The 11,604-nt window shown below is 39.8% G+C and overlaps 1 protein-coding gene across 5 annotated transcripts in view; it reads left to right on the top strand.

Moving 5' to 3' along the window:
• Dclk1 (doublecortin like kinase 1) overlaps positions 1–11,604 on the top strand; it is a 335,028-nt gene that overhangs the window by 274,091 nt on the left and 49,333 nt on the right. For all 5 annotated transcript variants that reach the window (XM_047552013.1, XM_047552011.1, XM_047552012.1 and 2 more), the window contains 3 exons: positions 12–96; positions 3,507–3,615; positions 11,103–11,160. In XM_047552013.1, the coding sequence (XP_047407969.1) occupies positions 12–96; positions 3,507–3,615; positions 11,103–11,160 (252 nt within the window). The remainder of the gene's footprint in view (positions 1–11; positions 97–3,506; positions 3,616–11,102; positions 11,161–11,604) is intronic.

The following is an 11,604-nucleotide window of genomic DNA, read 5'->3' as shown; positions in this document are numbered from 1 at the left end:
TTCCCTTACAGAGCTCTCAGCATGGTGGCTCTTCTACTTCACTTGCATCCACCAAAGTCTGCAGCTCAATGGATGAGAACGATGGCCCTGGGGAAGGTGATGAGCTTGGGACTTGGTATCTGAGGAGAAAGCCCCGCTTTTATAGGGGCAGAGGATGGGTTGGCAAAGTTAGCTCTGAAAAACTGTCTACAACTCAAGCAGAAGGAAAAGGACAAACCCAAGCAGTTCATGAGGGTCAATGATTAGGGGCTGGGATGTACTCTTCGAGAATGGGAAGAGGGAGTTGGCCTTGGTTGGAGATGTTTCACTTCCTCTGAGAGTAAATGTTTCCTAGGAAGGCCAGATGTTGCCCGCTTTGGAAATAACAGAGGGTAACCACTGCCCTTGTGTTCCCAAACTCTGCTCCCTTTTCATGTGTTAGAGGCTATTGGCTCTCTTGACTGTTACAGCCACAGATGTGCTCTCAGGGACGTGAACTCAATGTATGAAATGATCGCTTTGCCAAAAGAATTAGCTAGAGACAACTGCAAAAAAATTGAGCTAATTCATTTTTTAAAATTACTTTTATAATATTTTTGGTTGTTGATGGACCTTTATTTTATTTCTTTACTTACATGAGGCACTGAGAATCAAACCCAGTGCCTCACACATGCTAGGCAAGCGCTCTACCACTGAGCCACAACCCCAGTCCCTAATTCAGTTTTTAGACGTTCAATGTGAGGTTAGCAAGTGACCTGGATCCCAGGATCAACTTTTCTGCTAACTCACTGGATGGTTTGGGGCAAGCCTCTTCAACTCTCCATGTCCTAGTGCTTCTGTAAAATGGGTTGGTAAAACACATCTATTTCCTCCCTAGGGGTTGTTATCAGCTCAAATAGACTAGGGAAAAGTGTTTGGAAAAGTATATAAGTGTTCTAATCAAGCCACTTTAAAAAGAATCAACTCCTCTTACTTGTTATTTTCTCAAACACCCTGTGAAGGGAGACACTTTTATTGTGACAAGAAGGTGAGACTGTGTGATTTACATCTTATATACTGATAATATAATTCATGATGGCAGTAAGAGGAAAAATCTGGTCTGAGCTTCCTGATGAAATATATCTGAGAAGATCTAAGTACTTAAATATTCTAATTTTAAAATGAAATACTACTACTTCAGTATTTTTCAGTCTTTACTATATACATTTGTTGTGAATCTTTAAGAGGGAAGTTTATCATTCAACCTTTTAAGAACGATCTAATATTATCATTTATTTCAGGCACATATAGTATGAGAAATTAAGCGTCTTGGAAATGAAGACATGATACTAAATTCATATATTTTTATGGTATTTCATAAAAAGTAAAAAAAATCACAGCTTTCTCTAAGAAAAGTAAATTTATCATATGCTTTTTAAATGTTTATATTTTGTTAACTGAAAGTTACATTTTTTATTCCTTATCAGTCTTATTTTGAGAAATATGTTATAAATGGAAGTAAAATGGCAATTCTTTATATTTAAATGAAATTTAAATATATCATTCTCTTAAATACTTAAGCCTTTTTAGCAGTCTTCCTTCCCAAGAGACAAAAATATATATTTTTACCTGAACTCTAAATCATCATTGCAACTTAATTGCTAGGTTTCATTATATTGACAATCTTCCTAAAGTATTTTTCATAAAGCTTGCTTCATTTCACATATACACACAGAATCGTTTCCTGGCTACCATGCAATATCACACTTTTTAGGTATTCCATGTTTGTAATTCAGCCACCTAGAAGATGCTTTCGTTCTGATGTGTTTTATTTGCCTAATGAAATGAAATGGTCTTTGACTAAGCTTTTTGCTGAGCCTTCTTGGCCAAAAGCCTTAAAAGTACCTTTTATCAATAATCAGGAAACAAACTAACAAACAAACTCAAGCCCTGTGCTTTGAATGGGTGCTTCTGTGGATGCTTCCATAGGAAGGGAGGGTCAAAGTACCTCTTTTCATTTCCCATCTATAGGGCAAACCTGTCCCAACAGCCAGGGATGATCACTTTTATTACCAATGTACAAAGAGTCTCAAGAACTTCAAGGCCATCACTTGGGAGATATTTTGTAAATTTAGGTGCTTTGCGGTGAATTTGAAACATCCTTATCCATCTCTTATCATTCTCATGGAAGACAAAAATCCTCAGACTGAGTTCTTCAGAGGCAAAAACATCGTTTCTTTCCCTGGTAGGGTAAGGGAGGGGGCATTGACTCCTGCCCTCATTTTATTCTGGATATCACCTAGAGGCTTCTAGTAGCTTCACTAATAAAGAGATGAAGAGGTTGTATGAATGTCTAGAGCAATAGCAGTGATTGCAAATGTTCTACATTTGGATAATTTCCAGAAATTCTACCCACTCTAGAGCCCAGAGTGGTGCTGACTGCACATCATATTACCAGCATAAAGGTCCTACAGTAGGCTTCCAATGATTTGTCATTCCCCAACAATAACCAAATGTGATATGCAAAAATTACTGGAAAGCCCCCTCACCACCTAAGGTTTGCAATTCATTTTAAGGAGAAATATTTAGTCTCACTTAAGGTCAAAAGAGGAACACGTTTAGAAAACCTGCGAGGCTTCCATCCCTTTTTGCATTCAAGATGCCTGGGGGAAAGCTAGGATTTATAACTTTAAAGCATGTAAATTTTAGAGCCCAGCTATAAAAGGCTTTTTACACCCCTAACATGTTAAAGGTTATCCAGTATATTTATGTGACCTAAGCATGGCTTATTTAGTTTTATGGCCTTGGATATTTAAAGCATTATTAGGCATTTGTAAAATATTTCAAAATGCATTTTCAGGGAGAAAATGTGTTGTGTTAGTGGCACTAACATAATTGAAAGTACAAAACTGTTCTGTTCACAGACATAATAGATAGTGCAATTTCAATTCAACATCTGCTATGCAGGTTGCTAGTGAGAACATTTGTCTAAAACCTGCTCGTTGATGCTGGGGAAGGTTGGCAATCAATGCTTAGTTCATAAGGAATTTTACGGAGATCTCCATTTCAGGATGTAGTAAAACCTAGTGTCCAAACAGGAGGCATTTTTTCCTGCTGGTTCAATGTCAAGCAGTCAGTCCAGAGACCCTTAAGAACTGCATTTTTCTCTGTGCCATATGGAGCAATGTCATTTCTCCAACCTCAGTAGATATTGAGTAAATGCTATTGATTGTAGTAAATTGGCATGAAGTTAAAAAGAAAGAAAGAAAGAAAGAAAGAAACTTCCTCCTCAGAATCCTAACTGCAAGTACTTACACGAGTGGAGGTGGACCCCATACGTTTCCTTTTAGTTTATCGTTTGTCTTAGTAAAAACTGTTGAGTATATACAACGTCTGCAAGGGAGGGGGGCCGTTGCCTCACGTACAGAAAATGACATATTGAGTCTGAATCAGTTCCAGTCTATTAGATGATACTTATAAATGTCCCCTTTGTGCAACATCTGTGTCCCCTTTCCTACCAATAAAAACATACTAATGATTCTTTTCAGAAGTGTCGGAGGAAGGCTTCCAGATTCCAGCCACAATAACAGAAAGATATAAAGTCGGAAGAACAATAGGAGATGGAAATTTTGCTGTTGTCAAGGAATGTGTAGAAAGGTGAGAAGAATATCATTTGTGTAGAATTTGAAATGAGACATTTGGCATTGTTTTCCCAGGTTGTGTCTCTATTTGTAGTCTGTGGTACATATGGAATAAGTTAATGTCTCAACCCCAGATGCAAAAAAAAAAAAAAAAAAAATTTAAAGCAAAACTACTTAACAACTTGAAAACTGTAGTGATTTCTGGGGTGATCCATAAATTAAGAACTTTGATTTTTTTTTTTTTTAACATACTGGGTGAAACTTTGCCAGGTCTTTCAGGTAAGTTTCTACTTTGTTAAAAAAAAATATTGAATAGTTTTTCCTGATACTCTTTGAGGCATATTTCATAGCGGTCAGAATGTCATATATAGCTTAAATCTCTAATGGGTACTATCATAAAATTGCATGTAACAATAACCTTGAAAAGCTTTAAATGCGTGTGTTGGTGCCAACAAAAATGGTGCTTAATGCACTAAAATCTATTAAAATGGATAATCCAGGTACTCTGTGGGCCAAGGAGAAGGGTTTAAAGTGAAGGATTTATCCCTGGATTCTTGATGATCGACTCAAGGACAGTAGCTGGTAGCTACTAGATGGAAAAGTAACAACTAATAAAATTACAGACCAAGGTGACTTCAAACCCTCAGCTCAGTATCAGATTTGGATTTCTGTTCTTGGACACTCGCTTGCTTTAGAAGTCCAGGTCATTCCTGCAGCTTCTTCTCAAAACTGGGTGGGCAGAGTACTGAGGAGTCAAGGGGCACCAATTTCATTCCTTGAAGGAGCTGGTCTGGGGCTGGTCTGGGTTGCACATGACTCTCTCACCCTTCTCTGCTCCTGATGAGAGTGGACACTCTTACCAGTTTCTCAATGCCACAAGATAATCACACTCTTATGTGTTATACTGCCACTCACAGAAGATGACTCAGACCAGAGAAAGCATTATCCCTAAAGAGCCACAGCTGGTCCTTTTCCAAGGGCTTTAATTTAGAAGCACAGCTCTGTGCCACATTAGAGATGAAGTCTACACCAGGCCTTACATCATGAGGGTTCTCACTTTGGCCAATATCCACTTATGTACTCCCTCTACCCCTTGACAGTCCTTGGAGGATGCTTCCCCAAGCTACCCTCATGCTCTCAAACTTTGCTCCACTCCAACATGCCAGCTGGACTAGAATATTTACAGCAGAGACAGCCACTCACTGTAGCAGTCACTCTCATTGAGGGAAGAGAAGAAGTCAAGAGATTGAAAATCTCCTTATGCATTCTGCCAGGTCACCTTTTCCCCTTTCTTCCATTAAATTCCCAACACTTACCATGGAGCTTGACCACTTGTTGCCTTACTGGCAAATATAGAAAATATCCCATTACTTTCCTGGGTCTCACACCTCCTTAGACAGGAGCAGCCACCATTTAGTGAGCCTAAACTATCTATGAGACCCGTAGGTTATGACATCTCATGTGATCATCATAATGATCTGTTTTAGTCAGCTTTTTCACTGCTGTGACTAAAAAGATCTGACCTGAACAATTTTATAAGGAAAAGTTTATTTGAGGGCTCGTGGTATCAGAGGTCCTACTCCATAGAAGGCCTGCTCCATTCTTCAGGGATCTAGGTGAGGCTGAACACTGAACATCATGAAAGAAGAGTGTGGCAGAGGGAAGCAGCTCACATCATCAGGAAGCAGAGAGAGAGAGAGTCTCCACTCTCCAGATACAAAATATATACCCAAAGTCACATTCCAATTCCAGTCTCCTCCAGCCACACCCTACCACTTCAGTTACCACTCAGTTAATCCCTATCAGGGGATTAAATCACTGATTAAGTTAAGACTCTTGCAACCCAATCATTTCTCCTCTGCACCTTCTTACAGTGTCTCACATGTGAACTTTTGGGGGACACCTCACATCCAAACCATAGCATGATCTCATAACGTCAGTACTGTTGTCCCCGTTTTTATAGACAAAATTTACTGGAGGAGTTAAACGTCCAAGGTCACTTAGTTAATAATACTTAATAGCTCAATACTTAAGAAGGTTCTGCTCCCAAACCCACACATTTCACTGCCTTTGATGAGTGCCCCACAAGACACTTAGCTGAGCTAAAATCACATGCATTGCATTTGGCCCTGTACAAATAGAACAGAAATGAACTGAGGAACGCCAAACCTGAGGTGATGGGTGGATATGGGTGGAGGTGTTTGAACATGTTTATATCATTTTATATTTCATTGATACTTTCAGTGATAGTAAATCCAGCCTTTTTAACATTATTTTTGCTGTAGCAGAAAATCCCATTTTTTTAGCAGATTGCCATAGCCTTTCACTGTGGGGTATCTGGTTATTTTCCAGTGCTCATCGTCTGTTGTCTGACATAGCGGCCATGTGCCGTTTTTCTCCTAACTGGTCCATGGATTGTGGTGGCATCTTATCCTTCAATGTCTGTCTTCTCACACTGGAGAATTCTCATTTATCCTTCCAGAATTATTTTGTTTCTTTCTAACTTGAATTGTATTCATTTTGCACACGTTCACATCTTGGGTCTCACTGTATGAAACTTTAAGAGTCTCAATACCAGATTGCTCCAAAAGTGTTAGTATTCAGCTCCCGCTGAACAAGGACATATGGCATGTGCCCTCTCTCCCCAGAGGTATCATGAAAGATTCTTTTAATATTTTCCAGAGGTCCAAGGAAATAAAAGCGAGCTAAGAATGTTGTGAATGGCACACATTGCTTGTGGGTACATTCTGCCATATTTTGAGGGATGAATATGTATTAATAAGGGCAAGTATGTTCTTCCACTGTTAATAATATGCTGTCACAGGCTTGATTTTTTCTACAACAATGGACACAATAACAGGGTCACACTGATCTTTCCTTCTGTGGTCCTGTGCCAGTGAATCCTTTGGTAGTGCCCTGCTGCTAGGTCCAGTGAGATTTCTGCTTGTGCCTCAGGAATAATTTTTCAAGTGGCCTCAGGGGCTTCTCGCACATGACAAAGGAAGTTAGTGGACTGGGACTTCAGCTGGGAGAGACATGCTCTATTTTGAAGCTGCTTTGTGGGGCACTTTGAGTCTATTGAGATAAGTCACTACAAAAATACTCATAGAGGTCAGAGCATGAGTGAAGGACTTGCTAGGAGATACCCTTCATCTCTAATTGTCCTGGCTCTGTGTGAACTAATTACCATGCATGTCAAGAGTATGAGTGATGCCGTATTGAGAAAAGATGGTGTCCCAAGTGACTCTCTGCCCACCTCCCACCTGCACTGCTTGCATTTTTAGTTGTATTATATATATGTTATATATATGTATATTATATATATTATATATATATATATATATATATATAATATATATATTAGTTGTAGGTGGACCCAGTACCTTTATTTTATTTTTATGTGGTGCTGAGGATCTATGGAACCCAGTGCCTCACTATGGAACCTAGTGCATGCTAGGTGAACACTCTACTACTGAGCCACAACCCCAGCCCTTTAATTGTTTTTTAATGAGCTGTATTAAAATCCTTGGTGTTGATGCTTCCTGCTCTCCCTGTTCCATCCATAAGCCTAAAGAATTGCACAATAAAACTGCTGGTTCTAGAGATGAACATTAGCTGGTTATAACCCACTGGAATAAGCACCCACTTAGAAAAAAATTTTTCAAGATCCACAAGAGCTGTGCACCCAGAGCCAGAGGCATGTCCTGCAGAACTGGGATTGGGAAGACAAGTCAGGTGGAGAATCTTACACATCTCTGGACCCACTGTTTAGTTCTCTTCCTCCTTTCTTGCCTGAGGATGCTCTGGCACCTGAAAACCATAAAGTTTTTGCTCAATTTTGAAAAGGAAAATTGTGTTCCAGAGATGTTCAAGCAGACATTCTGGGATGCTTGCTTCCCTGCTACTGGCAATTATCTCCTTGCAAAGGAGATGAAGCTCTATGAGGACAAACTTGGTGAACAAGTTTGCTGACCCCTCTGTTGAGGGTGGGTGGTGTCTTCCAGTCACTCTGCTAACTGCCACCACCTTCTGGAGTTTCTACAACTCACCCAACAAATGCAGAGCTCTTGGGAAGTTCAGACCATGCTGGCTTTTTCTGGGCTCCAGAGAGACAAAGCACAGCCTGTGTCCTTGGGAACTTAGCCATGTGCAAAGAATAGCTGTGAAATTCAATAAATGGTATGGTAGAGGAGCACTTGGGAAGCTGTGTTTTTCTTTGACACATAAACTTTTCAAAATTTTCAAAACACAGCAAATAACAAGGAAAACCACATTAGTTGAGAGTACCCCCTGACAGTCAATCCCCTTTTGACAAACATTCTGCCATCCCTAGGTGAGGAGGGAATGAGAGGAAGAATTGCTAAGCTTAACAAGACAACTTTCCTCCAACTGATTTGAGTGTGCACGTAAGAAGTTAGATTCCATTCAAGTTTGCAAAATTTGGAAATTTCCCTCCAGTAGTTCAGGTTGTAACCATGGGTCACACTTACTAGGAAGATGACCTTACAACCTGACGTCCCCTAGACAAGGAGAAAGACAAAATTTTCTGCTGCTACTGCCTTTGTTGTGGCAGAATGTGTTCTGTGAAATGTCAAGAATAGAATTTCAGAAACAAACACGCTAATGGCCTATATTGTCACCAGCAAGCCAGGTAGTTAGTGTTCTTTTCCATCCATCAAATGGTAGACTCCTTGAGGACAAGGAGCAGACCTTGAATCTCCTGCAGATCCATGCTTGTTGCAGCTTGCTGAATAATTACACAGGCTCAGCAGTCTTCAGAGGTCAGGGTCTGACAGGAAGGAAAGACATTATTTAAGGTTTTCTTTCTTGCCAAGTGCTTTCACTTAAAGAGAGCACTTATGTTTTTGTTCTTAAGGTTTACATTAAGTCCTAACACCTGTTTTAAGGCTCATTTTGCAGACAAGCTACTTTCCTATAAGCATGTACTTCTAGTAACTAAGGATTTTATTATATGACTTTGTAGTTCTACCCTCAAGGAATCAAAAGATTCCTTGAGGATTTGGTGGTCCTCCATGGAACTCACTCTCTGTTATAAAATTTGGGTAAATTTAATGGAATGGTTAATCCTATTAAGAAAGGTTCTGGGTAGGGAAGCCGTAGGTCCTTGTTCCTTGTAAGCCCTGTGGCCACCAGACCTGCGCTCTCATCTTTCCCGTAGATGTAGGCTCAGCATGGAGACTACTGGCTTGGCCTCCTGGGAGCCAGTCCACCAACCTGCTCACTGGGGATACTGCTCCTTGCTTATCTGGCTGCAGAGGAAGATTCAGCCTTCCCAGATCCCATATCAGCCCTTGGCCTGGAGTACTTTAACATTTAAAGGAAATGAGGATCAAATAGCAAAAACATGGCAATCACAAAACTAAGACCCAACCCCTGCCCACCCCATACACACATACTCCTTATCAACATGGGTCGTCCATCCATCTGCTTTGTGGATGTGGTGGAAGGAAAAGCTAGCTTTTCCTTTCCAGCCCTGCAAAACTCCATCCTGGTTGTTTGGTCTTGCCTGGGATTGCTGATGGGGCTGGAAGCAGAGTATCCAAGTCTAGATTCCTCTGTCATCAAATGAAACTCGTTAAACCAGAGAGGAAATTGCTCATGGATTCTAATCTTGGATTTATGGATTCTAATCTCAGATTTACTTTAGCATTAATATTTTTAGTGATTGTGAAAAACATAATCCAGAAACCCTTCGGCTTCTAGTTTTCCTCTTAAATACTTCCAAACTTTGAAACTCCTTAGAAGCCTCATAAAAAGAGGCTGCTGAAAAGGACACTGTGGTCTCATAAGATTGAGGACTTCCACAGTGGGATGAAGAAATTTCACTTTCTCATTTCTGTTTACTAGCATACTTTTAATTTTCTAATGTTAGCTACTTTGTTTTAGCTCTTACTGAAGTGCTTCTCCACCTTTACCCCATGACCTCGCTGATGGTCTGGGGTCTATGCAGGAACATCCAGCACCCAAGGCCCTGTCCTCAGCTGAGGCCTGGTTCACATCTTCCTCTACCATGGCCTCTCTGCTCAACCAGGCAGATTCATTGTTGAAAAATCCACAAGGCAGTGTGGGAGAGACCTTCTAAGTCCAACCCTTATGGAGTCTAGGCAGTGTGTATTCCCCTGAACACCCACATCTCTGCAGGAGGGCCACCCTCAAGCAAAGGGTTTATCTCCTCCCATCTGAACCTCAAAGCCATTGAGTAGAGAGAAGGGACCTCAAAGTAATTATCTTATTCTGGTTTTATTCACCAGGTACAATCAAAACAATTTAATGTCTATTGAGTGTTTTCTGCAAACTCGCACTATTCAGAGGCCTACAAATGTAGTGGGAGAAGCTTTTTTAGAAATAATAAACATGAATAGTTTCTAAAATGCTCTTGAAACACATTTTTAATACCTGGCCTCTTAAATTTATCTATAGGAAAAAAAAATCACTTTCTTGCTGTAACTATGTATCTAGGAAATCACACTTAATGCACCATATCAAAGACTGTAAAACCCTATTTTACAATTTTTTTCTCAATCAACCTTGTTCTCATTGCATACATTTTGATCTGTATAATTGGTTTTTATCTGTAGGTTAAAAAGGTAGGCTTACTTTTGCACCAGAAATGAAAGCAGAGTGCTTTTGAAGTCGTGGTTTATTGTGATTATTAAATATGCATTTTGTCCTTCAACAATAGCCATGTCCTTCAAGTTCTGCACTGTGGTATCTTAGAAATGTGGACTCACTCGGAAGCTATTCAAAGGTGGCGGTATGACTAAACCCTGCCTCCCACACCCTTCACAGGGGAGAGGCAGTGTTGGTTGGGCTTCAGGGGAAGCAGGAACCCCAAGAACTGAGAATCCTGATTTTAATGCTTTGGGAAAGTGAGGTAATTGTGATTTTCACTTCCATTTTCTTTCAATAAAATGAGACATGGGCCTCCTGGGGTTCCAGGAAGCTCTAGAAAATATTGAGCCCTTTTCTGTAACACCTTGAGCATGTTCATCCCTGAGTTCCAGCAGAACTTGCACACAAGCCCTGCCCCTGAACTCAGGTCTGAAGAGAATGATCTGCTCCTTGGAAGGCTTCAGTGTGACCTTGAGAACCATTTTCAGAAAACTGTCACCAACCACTGTCACAGATAGAAAACATCAAGAGAGACCGGAGGCAAGGAGGGCAGAAACTCATTACTTTAGACCCCTGCTATGTCAGTTCCAAGACAGAGGAAACATTCAGCAGGAGTAACATGACAATAGCAGCTGTCATGTTGTGGTACAAGTATAGTCACTTAAAAAGCAAATTTTTTGGTCTTATAATCAGTCGATCCATAAACATTTACACATTTCTTTGATTTAAAAAAAAAAAAAGAGGAAAGAAGAGCCTTTCATAATATATGTAAACCATGATGCAAGGTCTATGGGGTAAGAAATTAATCCCTAACACAATGATTCAGTTGATTGGAAACTGTTTTATTAAAAAGAAACTTTCTCTTTGCAGGTCGACTGCTAGGGAGTATGCTCTGAAAATTATCAAGAAAAGCAAGTGTCGAGGCAAAGTATGTAAAAAGTGTGTCGTTGTGAAATATAGTGTTCTGAGGGTAGAAAGACCCAAAGGTTAGATCCCAAATAAGTGAAGTTCAGCCTTAGTGTTGCATTTTGGTGGATTAGAATGTTATATACTTACTTGAATATAGCTTTTAAATGTTCCTGGAATAAAGGTTAGTTGGAATGATTGGAAATGACTTCTGCTCCTTATTTTTATTTGCTTTACTTTCTTTTTTTACTTTCTGATCTAAGTTTCATCCCATCCTTTTGTATAAAATTATAGTTGTCATGACAGTTTCTGAATTTAATCATCCAAAGACTTTAATGTCTTTGGCAATTCTAGGCTATAGGAATATCATTTTATTTTACCAAAATACACTCCCTTGAACCTCAAATAGTATCATTGTGCTCTTTTGAGTTAGCTCCTCACATGTTTTTTGTCTGATGATTAAGAT

This window comes from Sciurus carolinensis, chromosome 5 (assembly GCF_902686445.1).
Source record: "Sciurus carolinensis chromosome 5, mSciCar1.2, whole genome shotgun sequence".
NCBI lineage: Eukaryota > Metazoa > Chordata > Mammalia > Rodentia > Sciuridae > Sciurus > Sciurus carolinensis.
Note: the sequence above shows the minus strand (reverse complement) of the source record. Positions and strands in the feature narration are given on the sequence as shown.